The sequence below is a fragment of the Phyllostomus discolor genome, chromosome 5 (genome assembly GCF_004126475.2).
Source record: "Phyllostomus discolor isolate MPI-MPIP mPhyDis1 chromosome 5, mPhyDis1.pri.v3, whole genome shotgun sequence".
Taxonomy (NCBI): domain Eukaryota; kingdom Metazoa; phylum Chordata; class Mammalia; order Chiroptera; family Phyllostomidae; genus Phyllostomus; species Phyllostomus discolor.
Genome location: NC_040907.2, coordinates 120,257,607 through 120,280,103, shown reverse-complemented (window position 1 = coordinate 120,280,103; position 22,497 = coordinate 120,257,607). Strand labels below are relative to the sequence as shown.

The following is a 22,497-nucleotide window of genomic DNA, read 5'->3' as shown; positions in this document are numbered from 1 at the left end:
CAGACAGTGCTTCATAGGGCTGCCAGATCAATCTCCCTGAAGCTCAGCTCCAATCCCATCACTCTCTTGCTTTGAAACCTTCCATAGCTCCCCAGTGCCTACTGAATTATTTACAGCTTCCTAACTCAGAAATTCATAAAAATTATTTACAGCTTCCTAACTCAAAAAAGAAAAAAATCCCCAGTGCCCAGCCCACATTTCAGCCTCATGTGTCCCTGCTGTCTTATGCACATACGGTACTGCAGCCAAATTATATTCATTGCTGTCCTTCAAAGAGTCCCCATGTACCTCTGCCCCCTGACTTCTATTTTTCTCTCTGACTGTAGCCAGATCTATTTGTTTCTACCTGCTGAAATCCTATGCAGTTTTTCAGTGTCTCTCAAGCCCTCTCTCTTTCTCTCCCTGTCCATGTTAGCCTCCATAGATTGAAATTCACAGTAATAAACCAACACTCCAAAGCAGAGTTATATGTTTGCATAGTACGTTGCAAGGACTAAGAATGTCCTTTATGACCCCTGTCTCCCCAGCAATGCCTGCCATGCACAGTCTGGGCACACAGTAGGTGCTTACTAAGTGTTTGTGGAATTAGATTGATACTTTCAGGACAGGTTGAGTGAATCAGATTGATGCAGAGCATATAATAGGAAAGGGAACAACAGAGGAACCCAAACACCAACATCCAAATTCAGCATAGATGCTGAAACACACATGCCTTATCTTAAAGAGATCAAGAGTCTGAGGGGAGCACACAGTTTTGTGGAGAGAACACAGTGGCTTTGGGGATAGCATCATTGCTGTTTAATAGCAGTGTGGTACGGGACCTCAGCTCCACCACCTTTCAAAAGCTCTGGTCAAGAAGCAGGCCTGTACACCAGGCAACTAGTATCCTTATCACCTTGAGACATACAACAGAGACAAGACTGACAAATACAGAGAGTTAGGCAGAAAACAGATAGAGCCTGGGGTTTCTACCATATTCCCCAACATCTTTTTTCTCCACTTCTTCAGCCTTAAACAATCTAAAGGCTATCCAAAAATATGAAAGAAAGAAGGCAGACCAGTAAGTTGAACCAACAGAATTGTCCTAAAGCAGCAACATGGTTTAAAATTTGGGATTGCCAGGAGACCCAGGTTAAAATCATTACATAACCTCTCTACGTCTCAGTTTCCTCCTCTTTGAAATCAAAATGGTAACCTCCTTACTTAGTATACTTCCTATGAGAGCACCTGGGGCAGCTGTTCTTGGTCCTGCCTCAGAGCTCAAAGACTCCCAATGTCCAGATTGTACCCAAATTAATGAAATGACAATTGCTGAGGTGCAACCAATATTTTTTAAGATTTCTCAGGTGATTACAATGTGCTGAGTATGAAAATTAATGACCTAGGAAATGCTCGATATCTTGGTTGCCAAAATGCCTACAACATCATAGAAGCAAACTTCCACGAAGCATAGGTACTGCAGATAGTGTTGATGGTGGTGGCACTTATGGTGTTCAGATGGGCTCTGCTTTGGGCTCAGAGTTTTCATGGGGGAGGAATATGGGGGAGGAATATCACACTGTTTTCAGTGTGATATCACCAAACTCTGCTCCAGCTCTGCATGAGTATTTCATCCTCCGAGGCCATCATACTCCTCTCTCAATCAAACCTCCCGCCCTTCAGCCCTCCCACTCCCTGACCCTGCAACCCTGTTCTTTGACTTCACATGGGTATATTTCTTGCTTCATTTTTGGCCTGTGAGTTCAGTTTGAGTTCTCCCTCTACCATCTTGGTCTAGGTGCCACTCATTTTAATATTCACTCACCAGCACCGTGAAATCTGTTGCCTCCTCTGAACCTCCATCCCAAATAAGAGCCTATTTCTCCTTTCCCTGCTCTTTCTGCCAAGCACTGCACAGAAAATCACGCCTTCACCATTCCAACCTCAGCTGGTCCTCACCAATGCTCACTGAACTGTCACCTGCCTCCAGTTGTTTCTGACATGTTCCCCATGATGTCTGCTCCCAACCTTTATTCCCATCAGTTCCCTGTTCCAGCTGCCCCACTCCCTTAACTCCTCAAAGAAAACTAAAGTGGCTTCTCCATGAAGAAACCAAAAGACTGGACCTCCTCTCATTTCATCTGTCCCACCCAGCTGCCTCCTTTTGTAGGTCTCATCATTTTCTCCTGCCTCTCTCTGTCCCTCTCACTGTCATTTAGCAACTCTCTCCCAGAGCTTCAAACTTTCCCTCTTTGGGAGTTAACTTATTTCAGTCTACTGCAGCCAACAAATATGCTATGTTTCTCCCCATTCTAAAAACAAAAAAGAAATCTTTTCTTTGACAAGATCTTCTGAAATATCCTATTTCTCTCTCCATAAGCACTTAAAAAGCCATATAGTCTCCAATTCTCATCTCATCTGAATGACCCTTCAGATTCCCCTGAATGCCGGCTTCTACTGGCGATAGGCTACTCACCTGTTCTTGCTAAGGTCAACAGCTTCCTGAAGGTCAAGTGCACCATTGCCTCTTTTAAGCCACCCCTCACTGACTGCACATTTCCACAATATCTGACAATGCTAAACACTATTTATTTTAAATCAATTGAGCCCAACAAATTCTTACTGCATGCTACCTCTGTCAGATACTGTGCTAGAGGAACTAGGGACCTGACGATGAGCAAGATGAAGAGGAGCCCTCGCCTCTTAAAGGACCCACAGCCTACTCAAGGAAACATACATACTGAAAAACAGTCTAGAATGCTAATCTGGAATTTAGCCAACTTTCTTCTCCTTTACCTTTTATACCATGCACTTTAATACTCCTCTAAATATTTACCCCCAGCCCCTTTCACTGGATTCTCTCCCTCTGTTTGTCCCTTCAAAGTTGATGTTTCCCAGGGTTCCATGTTTGTCCCTGGTTAATGAGTTGGTCTACCTCCCTGGGAAATATCCACTCTCAAGGCCTCTCCACTGTCCATCACCAAAGACTTAAAACTAACTTTATCCTTATCGTCTCATGTTCTTATTTCTTGTTGGACAGTCAACAGAGATTTCCAACTCAAGTGGACCAGGACCAAATTCTTTACCCTCTTCCCCAATCTTTTTCTCTTTCTGGGCCCTCTGCTTACTTAATTACTTTTACATCTATACCGTAGCCAACCTTGAAGCAAACCTGTTCCTAATATCTCACCTTTGCTCACCCCTACCTCCTTACCATCTACCTGGTCATCATTGCCTATCTTTTCTGTTTCAGTTCTGTCTCAATCACTGTCTTGCCCTCCCTACTGACATCACTAGAGCTGTAGCGTCAGCCTTCAGCCCATCTCTGTAGTTCATAGCAGTAGACTTCTTATATAGCTCATGCCACCATCTCTTTCCATCTCTAAGCTATGCTCATATTTTTGCCTATTATCTTTTTAAAAGATGGATTTAATCATCATCTTCCTATAAATTGACACTCTTAGCAAAGCAGCAAGCCTATGCTCTAGACTGCAGTGTCTAATAGGGTAGCTACAAACCTAATGTCACTATTTAAATTCAAGTTTATTAAAACCAACTAGCTGTATTTCAAGTACTCAACAGCTACATGTATTCAACTCATCAAAAAGCATCAGTTCTCCTCAGAAGTCTTCTCAAATCCTTGAAATATATCAAGCAAGGAGCCCTCTGAGCTCCTGTATTTCTAGCCTAGTCCTTGTCTTATTGGGCTATCCCTGTTTATGGGGGTGCCTCCTCTACTCACCTGAGCCCGCCAAAGGCAGTGAGTGGTTGAATCCATGTCATCTTTGTCTCCTGAGATTTTATAATGCTTGACAAATAGTGGGCATTCATTTACTCCTCTTTCTTTACCTTAAGAGTTAAGGTTAAGCAGGAAGAAGAAGCTGTAAGATGCTTGTTTCATAATAATATGAAAGCATAATGGGAAACATGTTCCCTCTTTTCAGCTACTGACTCAAGCAGCTTTCTGAGAATGGACCTTTCTCCGGGGCTCACCCTCCTTTCCAAGATCAGACTCAACTCCTATCTTTTAGAACCACAGGGAAACAGTCTGGCAAGAGCCCCTGTTGTACCAGCTGATTTAAATTGAAATGTTTTCCCCAGATAAATGTGTGCTAAATAATACACCAGCTCTCCAGCCAAAGGGAAGTGACAGGAGCTCTGTAAATAAAGGCACTTAGTTGCTGGTAAAGAGCTGTAAAGTGGTTCTCAGCTGCTGTTTGCTGACCAGCAAGAATCGGCTTCACCTGTTTTATATAATTGTCACTGCAGTCCTGCCTACTGTATATTAAAACTGCATCTCATAGACCCAACTGTCACATCGGATATACCATCAGCATGGGGTATGCCACCTCACTCTATAATTGTTTTTGACAACCAACCATCACATCTCAGATCATTTTAGAAAGTGTGTGGTCCAGAATCCCTACGCTGGGTCAGTTCTGACACCATGTGGACTAGAATAATGACACCAAAAGGGAATGTGAAAGGGAAGACAGTAAGTTTTGTTAGTCTAGGAGACCAAGTAACATATAGCGTCAAGCATCTGAACACAAATCCCAATGAGGACTCTACCTTTGCAATGTTAAGACACATTTTTCATGTTACATTGTATCATGGTAGAAAAACTTTCCATAAGGATGCATGAATAAGCTGGTCCAAGAGCACACACATCTGTCCTGGGTCCACATTTCTGTCCTGCTAAACAGATCATAATTTAGCTCTCAGAACAGAATGAACTATGGGGTTTCACAAGGACTACAGAATAAATAGTGAGTACAATTGATGGGCAGGAATCTATGTAGTTATCACTTAGAGTAACATGAAATACACTTTGTACTTTGTAATTCCAACCCAGTTGAAGCATGCCAAATACCCAGGTGAAGGGTAATGAAAGTATCTGAGTTCAGTGAGCACTCCAGTTGGTCAAAAGGGTCTCAGGAAGGAAGAGTGTCAGAGGAACTCAGCTCATCCACCCAACGACGCACAGGCTGGGACAAACTGGAGGAGCGGGCTGCACAGGGAGCAGCCAAAGGTGAACTTACAGAGCTCACCCATTGGTGATGAAGTCACTTCTCATGTTGATGACCACTGCCAAGCCACTGCCTTTTGGAAGGTCAGAATGTCACCAGAGAAGAGTGTTAGAAACCAAGGACAAGAGAAGAGCAGACACAGCAAGAAAAGGAGGGAAATATGGTCTTGGTGGGCCTACAGCTCCCACAGACTCTCACTGAGAGCAGAGCAGACTGCTTGCCGCTTACTGGTGGGCACACGCTCCATTTTACTGCCAACTAAGAATCTATAAAAATCACTCCAGAGTACATCCTCTGCCTTGTTTTTGCCTGTGTATGTGCACCTGTACAAAAGAAGGAGCTCCCTCTCTCTTTTTCTGTGGGAAAAACAAACTCTCTCCCCCTTCCTTCCTTATCTCCCACTAAAATCTATTTTTCTCACTTCTGTGCTAAAAACAGTAAAGAAGGCTTTTGAGCTTTGGGTGGGTATCTGAGAAGCTGAGGGGTCATTTTTACCAGTTTCACCATCAGAGAGGATCTAAGAGCCTGTGATAAGGTTGACAAGGGCTCCCATGTTGGAACACCCATGTTAAACATATATGCAGCTGAACTCAAACAATGCAGGGGTTAGGGATGCTGACCTCCCATGCAGTTGAAAATCCACATATAACTTTTTCTAATCCTCACCAAAGAATATGTTTAATGATTTTTAGAGGAGTGGAGAGAGAGAGAGATCAATGTGAGAGGGAAACATTGATTGCCTCCTGTATGCACTGTGACTGGGGATCGAACCTGTGACCTAGGTATGTGCCCTGTCTGGGAATTGAACCCACAACATTTTGGTGCATGAGATGATGCTCCAATCAACTGAGCCACCCACCAAAGCCACATATAACTTCTGACTCCCCCAAAACTTAACTATTAATAGCCCCGTATTGACTAGAAGCCTTACTTGTAACATGAACAGTCAATTAAAACATATTATGCATGTTATGTATATTATACACTGTATTCTTAAAATAAAATGAGCTAGAGAAAAGAATATGCTATTAAGAAAATCATAAGGAAAATACATTTATAGTACTGTACATAGTTATTTTTAAAAATTCATATATAAGTGAACCCATGCAGTTCAAACCTCTGCTGTTCAAGGGTCAACTATGTAACTAAATTATACATTAAGATTTTGATTCATGGACCTCTAAAATCACAAGTTTTGAATTGGATGGAAATAGGCATGCTGGGAAAGAGGGTGTTTTCCTGTCCCTCTTGCTCAATCCCACATCAACCCACAGGGAGAACTTCTCTTCCACTTCTTCCCACCCTCCTTGCTGGTTCCTGCCAGGAGAAGAGGCGGGTCTGAACAGGTTGGTCAACTTGTTCACTGTACCTGGTTTTGTTAGCGTGAAGATAGATTTATTGTACTTCAAAGTCGTGCACACCTGAGGAGCTTGTTAGAATTCAGCTTCCAACCCAGAAGGTCTGGGTGGGCATGAGATTCTGCACTTCTAACTAGGTCCCAGTGATGCCCACTCTGGAATGGGAAGACCCACATTAAAGAACAAGCACTTAAAGGCAGAACTAAATTCTAGCTTGCCTCTTCTACCTTCTAGAAGACCAGCATACTGTCTCCTTACATCCTTTGACACCTCTGCTCTCTGCCTCTCAGTATGCAACTGGAGAACTAAGAGCTGTCCCTTAGAGCTTTGACATGTTTCTCTGCCTGTGGGTACAGGTGAGAAAGTGGATACCAATATTTCAATTTGCAGGAGAGGCAGAGGATGATGGAGTGGAGAGGTCAAAACTGGGCCTCTGGCTGTATCTAGCAGGGTTATGTTAAGAATAGAAGCCTTTCTATTCCAAGTATGAAGAAGCTGATGTAACCATTGGAAAGGCTGCAGGAGCAAGTCCAATAGGCCCCTGTTAGCCATTTAACTTGCAACACCAAATGGAAGGTTCTCCTGAGCTTCACCCTAAGATACTATGAATCTCAGACCCCCAAAGAAGCCCACACCCCTTCTCTCAATCCCAGCACCAAAGGCACTGGTTCTTAGGCTTCCCTGAGACCTGCTTTGAACCTCACATCTGCTCAGGATCTAGCTGCAGCTGCCACTTTTTCTCTTCCAGTTTCCAGATTTCTCCCAGGGCCCCTCTCATTGGCAGACCCCAGCCCAGAACCATGCAAGGAAAAGGATTCTGGGGACTATTGTTCCCACCTTTGGAGCAATGTGAAGCAGATGTTAAAAGGAGATGGTGGTGATACCAAGTTGACAAAAGATAACATGGCACACAGGTCTAGACTGCAGGAAGCCAAGCTTTATCCCATCAATATGATGGTGTTTTGTCCCAGAAGCTATAGTTCTCATGGGTGTGCTCCCTCTACCTTTGGTCCTGGAATGCCACCCATCCCAAAGGCCAGAGATGACAACAATCCTACAGTTAGTGCATACCTACATAGAGATGTGTTTGGGGGGAAAATGCCTTAAATCCAATACTGCTAAGGCCCTGACTAGTGAGGTTGTTTGTCAAGAGGGTTTTGCCATGCTGTCTCTCCAATGTTGGGAACTGCCCTGCCTGGTTTCAAAAGCTGTAACCCCTGCAACACTAAGGCTGAGAAAGTGACATTCAGACCAGAAGCCACTAAGGAGACAAAGCTTATTTCCCTGGCAGGAGTGCCGCTTCTGCTCCTTTTACTTCATAACTGGCTCCCAATGCTTGGTCAGTTAGCCAATGGCAGGTAAGATTCCCCACGGGGGGGGGGGGGACAACCTAAGACAGGCACGATCATGTGGGAGGCCCCCAAGGAAGGACTTGGGGGGCTACAGCAAAAGGGGGTGATGGACCCTTGCCCCTCAGCTTTGACAAAACCTGAGTCCTCATTCTGTCTGCAAGAAGTCTCCTAATCTCTTGCCTGCCTTACTTCCCCTGCCTGACTTAAGCCTGAAACAATGACAGAGGGTGGTGCAGCCCTGTGCTGGAAGGGCGGGTTCCCCGGCAATCAGACCTAAGGAAGAATATGTAAAATCCTGTGAAACCTGCTTTGTTTAGAATGCTCTCAATTAAGTGATAAGGGTCCAAGCAAGAAGTGAGTTTTTTCCTCAAAGTTTTATAGCTCTTTAGCTATCTGACCCTGACTCAAAATAGGCCCTCAGAGTTCCTTGTTATCTATTGTTTGATCCCTACTGCCTAACAATGATTAATGAGCTTTACCTGTATTCCTGTGCAAAATGAACCTAATAAAAGCCCATTGAGGAAAAGGCTCTTGGCCCTTCTCCTTTGAGAGATTGGCCACCTTTCCTCCCCAAGCAGATCACATCTTGGTAGACTTATTCTCATCTGTGGCAGCCAGAGGGGGGGGCATGCAGGTGGAGCCCCCACACACACTCTGAGACTCCTAGATGTCATCTTTACATGTAGCTATCTGCCCAAAATCCTGGAGAAAATAACAGGGAAGACTGCGGCAAAGCAGAGATGGCAGATATGTGTCATTTAGGGCTGCTGCGCCTCCTATAGAGAATGGGTGGGCTGATGAGCACCACCTCTTGCTAAATGACTTTTAGTGCCCATCTGGTCTCCACTCTCCAGGGGTCACCATCCCTTGGCCAGCATATAATAATTTAAGCTTAAAACACTCATGCAGCTATAACAATAGCCAGGCTTAGAACAGGTCAATGGCAAAGATATATTTTGGGGAGAAACATTGGGCCAGCATTTTTTCAGTGCTCTGACATTTAGCTGGTGATCCTGGTCATAAAGCCACTGTTTGAAAAAGGCTGAGGGGTGGTGATGGAAAGGCTGGTTTACTGCCTGGGAAGGCAGCCTATTCTGAGTGTGCGTCTTCAAGCCTGCACCTTGGGATGGTGAGAAGAGGCAGCAGGTGCCCCTTTGAACACCATCGCAATGACCACAAGTTCCACTGCCAGGCAGGCTGATGCGAGCCCCTTTGAATTACTGAGTGAAGGATATCCCTCTTGCCAGCCCCTGTCCCCTGTAGGCACAGGAGAGGAGTATTACAGGCTGTCCTTACCTTGGGAATTGGCCTGCAAGACCCCGATGCTGTCATCAAACTGCATAGATTTGATGTTGAGTGACGCCAAGATGCATTCCTTGTCCTGCAGCGAAGTATCATCAATATTATTCTGATTGGCTGACAGGATAACGCACATGTCACAGAGGTTGATGTTGACGGCCCTTAAATCAGCCCGACTTAATGGCGTACCCTTCGGCAGAGAGGAAAGAAAAAAAAAAAGGAGACACAAAAGTGAGACTGAGAAACTAGAGGGAAAGAGGAAAAAAATAAAAACAAATTAAAGATTGTGCTGGAGCTTTGGGAAATTATTTAACAAGTATCTTTTTTATGCCTTGACATTAAGCTGGCCTAACTACATTCAAGGGAATAGGAGCTGTGTGCTAATCTAAAGGGTAGTCAGTGCTGATGGCAGCATTTTAGGCTTGCTCTCAATACTCAATCAAGCTATTACTAACAAACGAGGGAGAGGAATAATGCCAGAGTTCTACATCTTCTTCCTGCCTGGAAATTGTCTTGATTTAAGTAACTGTCCTGTGGCAACCTCTGGCTTTCAGAATGTAACAAGGGGGTGGGTTTCAAATGCCTGTTTATTTAATGGCAGGTCACTTCTGTCTCAAGCAAAAGACAGGAGCTTCAAGTAGAATTTCCAATGCAGCTAAGTGGAAATAGCAGTGAGCATGGTGTGACGAGGTGGGGCTGAAACACTGCTCCACTTGGAGGATGTGGGAGGGAGTAGAATTAATGTGCATCTTGCAAAGGGGAGATGGAAAGGAATTAAGCTTCAGGTCATATAATTTTACTGCATATTTTCAGTAAGGAAAAAAATAAGGAAATCACCTAATTGTCCAACAACACAGGAGTGCTTAAACATACCATGGGACATATATACAATGGGAGTCTACGCAGCCGGTAAAGGGACTGAAACAGCTCTCTGTGCAAGTGTTGCCTTGGAAGACTCTCTAAAATAAAACTATATATTTATGAGTGTATTTATGAATGTACATACACTCAGAGAGGAAGTTCAGAAAAAATTCACACTAAACTCATAACAGTAATCACCTCAGGGGAAGAGAATAAGATTGGGGGTAAAGTAAAAAGTTTGTTTTGACTTCACATACTTCTGTATTATTTGAATATTTTGTAACCAGAATGTGTTTGTATGTTACTGGTGTAATTAAAAGTAAATAAGCCAGTAAACAGATTTTTAAAATCCTAAAACAACAAAATAGTGGGGGGGGAAATACAGATCTAGGAGGTAATGACAAAGAAACCAGGAAGGCATACACAGGTGAAGTGTGAGGGTTAGTCCTAGAGGTGAGGAGCATGTATGCCACATGCTCTGTGTCCTCAGGAGGCATCATGGCAGAACTCATCAGGCTATCTATCCCATGGCCAAGCTCCCTAGGGACATCCCTTGGAGTTCGCATCCAGCCCTCTGCCTCCTTGGTCCTCCAGCCTGAATCCAGCTTCTGATTTGCCTGCATGGAGACTGTAGTAGCATTCACCTCTGTGTGAAGCCACCCCTTACTGACTGTAGGGAGAGGGTTTGCCTACTGTCTTGTATCTGTGGATACCTTTTTGTGGTTCTCCTTCCTGGAAAAGGGGCTTTGAGAAGGTTTGACTTGTTGCAGAGGTCAAGGCCATCAACCTTCTTTTATGACTCAGTGGCAGTCATGACTCTATTCTCAGCCACCAGAATATTGCCACAAAGTGGAATGAAGGAGGACGAGGCATTTAGTACTGTAGGGCTAAGAAGCTACTCATTCCAGACTTTGAAGCATTATCTTTTGAGAGAAAGAGAAGAATCCCCTCTCTACCTGGGATCTCTTGGCACAAAATAAGTTTGACCAACTTCCTGAATCATTGCACAGTGCATAAGCCTCAATTGCCTACATCCATATTCTTTTAATTTTCATCTTGTAGGGACTCCAGCAGTAATTGTGATATAAGACAATCCTTGCACAGTTGTATCCACGTGATTTCAAAACTCAAGAAATATAAATGGCATACATAGAAACACCTTGTGTTTCTCAGAGCTCACCCTATCTGTGAGGCACTGTTTAAACAATGAAATACGTGAAGACAGAGAAGGCCCATTTTGTACAAATAAGCTGTACTTGAGTATGCTAAATTTTGGAGTGTTTGAAAGAGACCTGCAAATATAAAAGCTCACTCATATAAATGCAGGCATGTGAGTGGATATGCACAAGGGCATGCAGAAGGAAACACACACACATACCAAACATCACACATACACACAGACTCATGTAACCCAGGAAAATAATAAGCTCCTCACAAAATACTTTTAGACCCCAGTCTGTATGCTCCTAGGGGACTATGTGCAAGATCACACGCAGGAAGATGATCATGGGAAAACAAGATCAAACAGATGATGTCTGAAATTAGCAAGGCATATATCTGTTTAAACTCTTCAGTGTGTATGACTATTTGATTTTTTGCAGGTGCCTATTGTTAATTACATGTGTTTATTAAGTCAGTGAGTTTTGGGCCCAGAAACCAAGAGGTGTCTGTCTACATTTTTCTCAAGTCTTTAAAAAATTTATTGAATACCTATTGTACCAGGTATACATAAGGATAAATGGTAGCTACTAATATATATTACTTGTAGCTACAGTCTTATGTGTTGTTAGTGAATTATATTACTTCACTACTTTGTCCACTTCTGAGGTTCTGAAAGCTGATAATAGAAATAGTGAATTTCAGCCCCATAAGTGGGGAAAAACCCAGCCCTCTAGAAATGTAGCTTCAAATTCATGTTCCTCAGTCTTAGGGATGTGAACTTCCAAGAAAAATATATAGAGAATGAGTGATATTTGCCTGGATTTGTGCCATAGAGAATTATATCAAATATTGACATGTACAATATAATTTTTGAACATTTATGGCAAATATATTGATCAATAATTAGGATGTAGTTAGATGACTCACAGATCATACATCCCATGTCCTCACACTACATTGTACAGTAGTGTAAGGACTACTTCCTTTTAGATTTGGGTAGCAGTATTTTGTAATGAATAATATCATAGGCACGCGCATTGCAGGCCCATACACAAACCCACACAAACACTGCTGGGCTTCTAAATGAATGAGAGGCAAAGGCTGACCAGCAGAAGAGGTTGGCCTTCTGTACAGCAAAGTAAACAAAGAACTCTATTAGATACATATAGTTCAAAATAGAATGGTTCAATCAAGATTTCCCCAAGCATTAATAATGTCATAAATAAAATGAAATAAATAGTCCCATAAGGGAATTCTGCTCTAAGTACCGTAACATCCCACAGCACTGGATTTGGATAGGCAAGAGAGTGTTCAGACATCAATGTGGTTAATACATTTGATACCAGCTAAACTCACATCTGATGAGCAACTCAATGAAGCTGTAGATTCTTCTAATAAAGTCCCCAGGGTTTAGATATTCCTAGATGGAGCACAGGGGAAGGGCTGAGTCCTCAGGTCCACAACCAGATAAAGAAGTGGAGGCATGATCAAAGCTACAACTATTACATCCATCTGGGATTTTCTTTTGTGAATGAAAGGATGGGGAAAAAAACCCATAAATAATATGACCATGGACTTACAGGCAATATGGACACTTTGGGGAAGTTATGAAGAGTCTCCCATTCCCGCTTGAGGTACTCAATGGAGCCCACAAACACAATGTGCTTGAGCTCATGGTAATGAAAGTTGCTGGCACGGAGTGGCATCACCAGGTTCCGGAGGCCAATCAGGGCTGAGCTGACATCGCCAAAGATGCAGACCACTACGTGGCCACTCAGGACGGTCATGGCTGCTTCACTTCGTGTCTGCAATAGGAAGAAGTGCATGAGCATTGGAGAGACGACCTCATAGGGCTGTGTTTAGAACTAAAAAAATCATGAGTGTGAAGGATTGAGTAAACATTTGAGTGCTTACTATGTGCTATTATATGCTATTATATTTATTTCCAACAGTGTGATATATAGTTACAATTTCAGCACCATATTTTCAGACCATAAAACACACTTAGGTTTTAGAGGAGAAAAATAGGCAAAAAAATTTTGAAGCAAAAAAAATGTGGTAAAATATTTATAACATAAATAACATAATATTTCACCAAATTTAAATGTAAACAGAACTCAACAGCAGCATTAACAACCATTATTCCTCCCAAATTGGGGGTGAGGGGGGTGTACCTTATATTCTGAAAAATAGGGTATGTGTATACACTCATATATTATACTGGTGTAATAAATATATTGAAACATATATACATACATATCACTACCTTTTTTGATAGAAAATTTTTAAAAGATATGCCATACATGCATATGAACAGGATTTCTTTCATAATAATTTTCAGGGGGAAAATCAGAGGGAACCGTAATATTTATGTTATTTGGAAAGGGAAGACTTAGTTTCCATTAAATTATTGATAAAATGAACTGTGTTTTCTGCCTCTATTGCTGAGATGAGGATAGACTGATCACATTCTATGTTGGTCTCAGCTCAAGAAATTTGAGTTTTGAGTTCTAGATTCATCTGTGAGATGATAAGTAAGTCATTACATCAATAGGTAGACCATGATATCCTATGCCAGGCATTGGTAAACCATGGTCCTCAGACCATAGTTTGCACGACCATGGCTAGTGAGCTAAGATTCATTTATAATTTTAAAATTGTTGAAAAAAAAGAAGAGTATTTCATGATATGTGAAAATTATATGATATTCAAATTCCAGTAAAATTATATTGTAATAGCCAACTTATTCATTTAGGTATTGCCTATGATTGTTTTTACCTTATAATGGCAGAGCTGATTAGCTGTGACATAGATAGTATGCCCAACAAAACCTAAATAATGTATTATATGACCCTTTATAGAAAGTGTGCTGACCCCTGTCCACTGCTGCCTTGGGGTCTCCAGGAGCATGCCTAGAGTGGCTCACCTGCACAAGTTACCAAAGAGAGGTTTCAAAAAAATCATGAAAAAGATCTAGGGCAAGATCAGTAAGAACAATAACAGCCCATGTCTTTCCGCACCCCTAGGCCTATATCTACAAAGGAGACAAATGAAAGAATCAAATCACCCCATTTAGAGGTGGACACCAGCTTCCCAGGAAATGGAAATGTTAGCCACTGCTGGGTGTTTTGCTCACTGAGTTGGTGAAGAGAACAACACAAGAAGGCCAGCTGTGGGCCTTTGTCTACTTCTCCTTCTGGTCCAATACCTCCCCTCTTGCCTTCCTTCCTCCCTGTCCACGCACTGAGTGCCTGGATAGCCCTGTGCGACTTACAATGCTTTTGGAGAGGCATATTAATGTCCACTGCACATATCAAACTCTGCTCCATTTAATCCCTAGAATTGACCCATGTATTGATTGTTTAAATGCCAATATTGCCATTCACAACAATGCCAGGGTTGTTACAGTAACCCCCAAAGAGAGGAAGAAGCTACCTTTTACTCCCTGAGCATTAGAATAAAACAAGGGCTGTCACCATTATTGGTTTCCTTTTGAAAGAGCAGAGAAACACCAAAGACGCAGGCTGTAAGAAATGTTTTATAAACTGAGACCAAGGGGGATCAAGTGGGGAGTCACAACCCATATCACCATTTCGTGGAGTAGTAGACCTGGAGTTAGTTATCTTGGCTGCATGAAGTGTGTGTGCCTGGGTACCACCAACAGAGGGTCAACTAGTCTGTAATGTGGCTCCTAATTATTCTGAATTGGCCAGATCACCTGGCAGCTAGTTCCCATCAATGACCCTGAGGAATCCAAACTGGGTCCAGAGGAGAGGCAAGGAATCAAGAATAGGGTGGAGGGCAAGGCACCAGTTAGCTGTGGCAGAGGTACAGATGCTGACCCTAGAAGCTTAGATATGGGGACCAAGACACCAATCCTCAGATCAGCCACCACAAATCACCTAGAGAACCTTGTAAAGATTTCAGTTCCTGGACCTCAGCCCTAGAGAATCTGATTCTGCCAGGTGTAAGACCCACTAGAGAAACTACTCACATGTGCATCCTATGTCTCCTACAAATGCTCCAAGGCCTACCCCAAGCTTGGCCTTAATGGCCTCAGACCCTTTGGAGTACAACCTGTTTGTCTCCAATAAGGCTTCCTGGACACTTAGATGCATGCCAGTCTTCTCCCCTAGATGTGACTATTACTTTGTGCCTCTTAACATGAAGCTTTAAATGTATTGTTTCATGGTTGTTGTATATTTTCTCTTTAATTAGATGATCATTTCCTCAACATTGAAGCCATCACATAATGTCTAACTCCTATAGCAGTTAGTGTCCTACACCAAGGCAGTTAGGGTACGCACACTACAGAGCATCTTTTGAGCATGCTCATCTCTGCTCCAATGTGACTTTATAGAAGGCCTCTTGGACCACACTGTCTAAATGGCATCTCTCTGGCCCTGGCTGGTGTGGCTCAGTTGGCTGGAGCATTGTCCTGTGCATCAAAAGGTTCCAAATTTGATTCCTGGTAAGGGCACATACCTAGGCTGTCGGTTTAATTCCTGGTTAGGACACATATAGGGGACAACCGATCCATGTTTCTCTCTCACATCAATGTTTCCCTCTCTTCCTGTCTGTCCCCTCCTCTCCCCTCCCCTTCCCTCCCTTTCTCTCTCTTCCTCTCTCTCTCTAAGATGAATAGATTTTTCCTTGGATGAGGATTAGATAAATAAATAGCATCCCCCTGTTTCTTTCTAGCCCATGACCTTGCTTTATTTTCTCCATAGCACTTTATCAATGTCTGATATGTTATGTATTCATTTGTCCACCTGGAGGTCTTCTCTTAGCCCCCACTAGAAGACACACTCTATGAGAGCAGAGGTCAGAGGCTCTACTCCAACAACAGCAGCCATGCCTAGCACATAAAAGATTGTTATAAATATTTTGTTAAATGATGTTTTTTGGATGGGAAAAGTAATAACTCATCTCCCTAAACTCTTTCATGCTAGCAGGGAACTCTGACTGCATGTCTGTTATTTATTAAAACCCTGGATCCCCAGGAGACTGAAGATGGTGGCAAGGTAGAAGGAAGCATATTCCACTTTCCCCTACTGATGGGAGAAAAACCTAGCCAATCTATGGAAGAACAGAGCAAACAGCCAACAGTACCCTAGCATATATGAAGATAGGAGACCACAACCCTGGATCCCAGATATGGCACTCAGCCTTCAACCTGCCACAGGTGGGTTATGTGAGGCTGAGTGTTGATCACCAGAGCAAAAATCCAGTGGGCACAACATCAGGATGTAAATGCATAAGTATCTTTGTGGTTAGAACCATTTGTACACTAGGTAAGTTGGACAATGGCTGTTTCCTGAGAATTCTGATTGTCTGTGCTTTTGTCTACAACATTCACACCTCTGAGACAGTCTCCAACACAATACTGTGACACAATGCTGTATTGGCTTGTAATACATGATTAAATTACACTGACATAACACACTCATTCAGATAAAATACAGGAAAAATTCTAGTGGGTGGGAGCACAAAGCCACTTAGAGGAACTGAAACAGTTCTTTTTTAGGAAGGGTAGCCATGACATCAGAAATGATCAGATTTTCCTGGCTCACATAAGGGAGTAGGCCCCAGCAATCTGGGGATTAGCGGCACAAGGGAGAAAGAACCCTTCCATTTGACCTTTCTGATTATTAATCCATTTTCTATGGATTAGCAAGACAATAAGCTGTGGGAAGGCTGATGTAGGCATTAAAACCTAAGGCTGTTAATAAGGCAAGCCTAAAGAGTGAAATGGATTGTTATCTATGCTGACATGCCTGAGACAAACTAGAAAAGCCCACAACTGCTACAGAGATGAGCCAACCAAGAAAGAGGGCTAGGAATTCCCACCTTCCTGGGATGACCCACGGTTCACCGTCGTTATCATTAGCACTTTGCCTGTCTGCATTTTGTTCTAAGAAGAATCACAAATATGCAAAACCATTATCTAGACGAATACAAGATAATATTATAAACATAATAATATAGGCAGTGTTCAGATTTCTTCACAACATTTACCAGTAATAATTATAATAGGTAAGTTTATTCAGTCATAAGTTGGATTTTAATTTTCACCACAACCCTATGAGTTAGGGTCATTCTCATCTCATTTTCTTACAGATAAGAGAGCTGAAGTGCAAGATCAAGTGCATTGCCCAAGGCTGTGCAGCTACTAAATGGCACAGGCAGACCCTGGCCCCAGAGCCACATCCACAGAAGTTAAGGCACATACGGCCTCTCGTGATGCCTTTCACACAGCATGTGACCCTGCGGTAATGCACCAACAAATATTCAGAGGTGGAAAATTCTACTCTTGGTTCATGTTCTGATGAGAGCTCTAGTTACTTCAATATGTGTTCTGAATTTTAACAAAAGTAATTAGGACCTGGGACTATATTATCCTACTATCCGGTTAGGAAAACCACATTCCTAGCAAATGTACTTTGGGAGCAGAGCGGATGGCATCAATTCTGCAGTCTGCCACTCACCAGGATGACTTTCTCTATTTCCTTGGGTGCGCACCAGTGAAACATCCCAGTAGAGTCGTATTTCTTCACGTTGGAGTCCATGTTGTCAATCTGATCATTGCCAGGAATTAACAAGGGGTCATGCCTGGGGAGAAAATGACAGGAAAACCTAAGTGGAAAATGTGATAAATGATAAATGAAAAATGCCCCCTGAGTTACATCTCGGAAGAGATCAAACACACAGAGGAACTGGTTGTTACTGAAGGCCATTCTTGTGTTTGAAAGACAACTGACCCAAAACACCACCACTTGGAAGTACAGGTGACCTTTGTCAGGTAATAATCCTGCCATTCTCTCCTATTCCCCTTTCTCTAAACTGGCCTTCATGTTGTTTTGTGGATTTGATCTCCCTTTTTATGAAGAGCTCACTCTTTCTCCCCCTCTCACTTTCCAGCTATGCAATCTCTCAGCACCCCCTCCTGCCCACCCCCCACCCCCCACACGGTTATTATTAGCATTGGCAATGAAGAGGAAGGAATAGGGATAGAGTTTCATGCTGACTGACTGGCATGAGGATGGAAAGCCAATTACTCGCTCTTTCTGACTACAACTTCTGACGTGATTTTCTTCGCAGTAAAAGCTTTAACAGGCTGCACTTTAAATATTTTAGCAATTTGCCCAATCAGATTTTGCTGTTCCCGGCTGAAGCCCTTTAAAGATTCAGCAGCATGTCACTTCAGAGCAGATTGACTACCAAATGCCCACATCTGGAATACATGATTTCAATACTAAGCAACCGCCTCTCTCCTTGCCTTGACAACTGCATTTGCATGAACAGTCCAATGATGCTGCTCCCCACCCCACCTTCACCTCCAAATGCAGCTTTCCTTGCAGGAGAGCCTCAAGCTCAGACGCATCTTAATAGACTTGTCTTGAATTCTTAAGGCTGCATCCACCCTCTCTTCCCTTGTTTACTAGTGGAAAAGGAAGATGCTTATAACTGGTCCTCCCCTCCTATGGAATGGCAGAACCTCACCAACACCCTTAAGCATTACAATACAATCAGGTCTAACAAGCTCACAGCACAAGAAATACACCCTCTCATCTTGGGCCACATCCATGTCCAGATTCTATCTCCAATAGTGATTCCATACCTCAGTTTTGAGGTAGGTCATCTGGGTTTCTACAACAATGACCACATATAACTAGAACAAGATCCCAGGCATAGCTAGCTGACGTGTAGCTATTTTTCCTGAATAACAGTGTCCATAAACCTATTTATATTTTCAAGATTGAAAATATAAGTAGTTTTAAATTCCAAATATTTATTGTAGAGTGATTTTACTTTTTAATAATTCTACTTTGAGCATCAAAGGTGACCTTTAATTAGTTTTTTTGTGTTTCCCCCTCTGAAATTGTTCTAGTACTTCTCACCTATATGTTCAGAACACAGAGAGAGAGGCAGTAGTCCCTCCCACAAGGTCCACAGACCTAGAAGAAGCTTTCAGGGTATCGACCATGCATCCCAATAAGCCTCCCAACCCACTTTAGATGGGAAAACTCTATATTTATTTATTTCTGAGAATTTGCTTTCAAGCTATGACAAATAGTGAATACCATGTGAGGCAATCCTGCAAAGCTATCTCCAACAAACATGCTAGATTATGATAGAAACTGTCATATCAGGTCTTATAGGAAAATACCACCCCCCCCCCCTTGGAATAGCATCTCAGTAGCTGGATTGTTGGGAAATCTTGTGGTGTTCTAAAGTACCAGGCTATCTGTCACATAGTAAATTCATTCAAAAATGATAAAATAAAAACACAGTAGCTGATAAAACTAGTCACAGATTAGGGCAATAGCAAAGTTTGGATTTTTTGTCCTTGAAGAATGGGTAACAGTTTTATAGGTCTCCATCTACCCTCTGGGATAAGTTGATGAATAAGGACCACCATAGAGAAGAAGCTTGAGAAAATGAACAGAATGAGCCCTTCCCAGCCTAACAGAACATATTTTAGTTGCAAGAGGATCTTAATAAAGTTCCTTCAGGAACTTTAGGAACTTTAGGAACATTCAGGAACTAAAAGATACCCAGGACAATGTTTGTGTAACATCAGCAAACAAGCAAATGATATAGCAAGCTGACCAAAATTTTTTTAGACAATGTGTCTTCACTAAGAGGACATACATTTTGGTTCCTTCTCTTTCCTTGGTAACATGGCCTCCAACCCTCATCTTAGAAAAGTAAATTTTAGAAAAAACAAGCCCAATGATCAATTACTCCTCAAGAGAGGGAAAAAGACAGCCTCATTGACTGGAGTGAGGGTTTGGGGACACCAGGTATAATTTGACACTAGGGCTGCAAGCCATGATTGGTGCTGGAGCATCCTGAAACCTCTGGTGGGGGGGTGGGTCTCAGCAGTAGGCCAGGCTGCACCATCTATTCCCCACAAGTTGTTCAGCCTGGCCTAGCTCATTTCAGTATAAACATCCAGGATTTTCCTCAAAGGGTCTGATCTGAGAATCACCAAAAATCTCCCAGAACAAAGGTATTTTCTTTTTCAACCAGCCATGTTATCTGGAATTTGAACTTTGGTTTCTTGAATCAGCAAAGCAGCCAATAAACATAAATCCCCTATTCTGAGCCAGGAACAGAAGATACTGTAATGAGCAAGAAATAGTCCCTCATCAAAGACAGGGTTAAAATACAGCAGAGAGAGAAAATGTCAATCAATATTTGTGACACACTGTGTTAAGTGTTACAGCAAAGTAATGTACAGGGTGGTATGAGAACACTAAGAACAAAGCTGTTAATTGCCTGGCATTTGAGTAAGATTAAGGAAGGCCTCACAGAGAAGGTAATGTTTGATCTAGGCCCTGAAAGGTGGAAAGGACTCTCAGCATGTTTTCACTGTTAATCCATTAGCAGCCATTAGGCCCATCTCAAAGAACTGAGGCCCAAACAAAAAGAGCCAGAGAATGGCACCTAAAACCATGGTGGCAGGTGTCAGCTACAGTACTACCTAATCTGGGGTACAGAAGACTCAGGCCAGACACACTACCTCTTCTCACATGTGCAATGGCAGTCAAGTGGGAGATGGATTCAACTGACTACAACTGACCGAGAGCAGACCAGGAGTGATGCATGATACTGAGGTAAAATAAACATCAAGTTTCAAAAATAAAAAACAAAAAAAAATGCTATAAAAAGTTGAAGTTTTTTAAAAAATGAAGAGATGTTTACCAAGGCAGTGAATTTCTCATCATTTGACATTCCAGAGGAGCTGGAGATACAAAGGGTGTTTTATTATAGATGTTGGGTAAACCTAGAAGACCTTTAAGATTTGAAGCAGTGTGCTCTTGTTAGGGAAACAGGTGTCTAGAAGAATTTGAGAAATATTGAACCACTGTTGGGCATCAAAAAGCCAAAGGGCTCAGCAAGTGAAGAAAAGCTATTGGAGCAAGCATAGACAGTAAGAAGCATAAGAAACTGATAACTTTTAGAGTTGCATTAGGGCTACAACTGTTCCTCATTCACTGAAGTCCACTGTCTGGGAGGAAACTGGGAATGTTATTCATTCCAGCAGCACAACAAGCTGAAACTTTGGTCCAAACAGGATAAAGTTTTTTACCATGTCTTTCCTGTAGGGATTACAAGTGCCTTCAATCAGCTTATGTGGTGGAGGGATCTGTGACATCTGTAAAGAGGGAAGAGTCAGCTGTCCACAGGAACTTGTATATCTAAATTGAGTTTTGGGGCATTGATAGCAATAGAAGCAAGTCTAAGCATTTGCCACTGAGCACAACCAACATTGCTGTGGTCAGGACCAGGAGAAGAATCGGGTAGTTTGTTGCACATGGGAAAGAGGACCAACAGAAGCCTCCCTGAATGACTTCCACAGGCTCTCAGACAACTCCTCAAAGACCCCTTAGTTGGAACCCAAGACCAGTAATAGATATTGCTTGTCACATCTTAATTATGTATGTATTTTCTCAACTCACAAGGTAATCCCAACTTCCCTAAAATGCACCAGAATTAATTCATGACTCATTTGTTACTTACCACTTAGCCAATGAATATGCCTTATGTTAGGCTAAGAGAAATTCTATGAGGGGAGGTATATCTGCTGCTGTATAGTTGTTAAGGGCTAAATTGTGTCCCCCACAAAATCTGTATGTTAGAGTCCTAATCCCTAGTACAGCAAAATGTGACTGTATTTTGAGATGGGTTCTTTAAGAAGGTAATTACATGAAAATGAGGTTATCAGAGTAAGCCCTAATTCAACATAACTGGTGTGCTTATAAGGAGAAGAAATTTGGATGCAGACACCTATAAAAGGAAACTGATGTGAAGACACAGGAATAAGACAGCCACCTACAAGCTGAGGACAGAGGCCTGGTACATGTCCTTTTGCCATGGCCTGAAGGAACCAATACTGCCAACATGATCTAGGACTTCCAGATTCCAGAACTGTCAGAAAATAAGTTTCTGTTGTGGTACCCAGTCTGTGATACTTTATTAGGGCAGCCCCACAAAAACCAATACAATAATCCAGCTTAAAGAAAAACAGGCATTGTATCAGTTATGAGTCCACTGACAACCCTAGTAACACTTCCTGCACCTTAGTCTCCTCTGTTCAGTTAAGGGAGAGGAGCATCCTGCCATCAGTTTACAAATGGAAATATACTGGAAATACACAATATCTTAGTCTAAGAGCTTGAGCCAATGTCCCTCTCCTCCCCAGCATAACCCACTATCCCCAACATACATACATAATTAGATCTACCCTACCTGAGTGGAAACTTCTCTGTGGTCTTTAACTTACACCTGCATTTGAGGATCAGTACCTCTGACAGCCCAACCCAGCCAAAAGAGGATGCCTAGACTCTTGCCAGTTAATTTGTTCAGTGGAACCAAAAGTCTGTCTCCAAAGAGTGCTTTGGGGGTGGAGACTGTGGAGGACAGGAAAACACCTATTTCCGTAGTGAC

The 22,497-nt window shown here is 42.5% G+C and overlaps 1 protein-coding gene across 1 annotated transcript in view; it reads right to left on the bottom strand.

Moving 5' to 3' along the window:
* KCNMA1 (potassium calcium-activated channel subfamily M alpha 1) overlaps positions 1-22,497 on the bottom strand; it is a 749,962-nt gene that overhangs the window by 65,236 nt on the left and 662,229 nt on the right. The window contains 3 exon segments of the mRNA XM_036027545.1: positions 9,016-9,208; positions 12,621-12,845; positions 17,529-17,652. Coding sequence (XP_035883438.1) covers positions 9,016-9,208; positions 12,621-12,845; positions 17,529-17,652 — 542 coding nt within the window.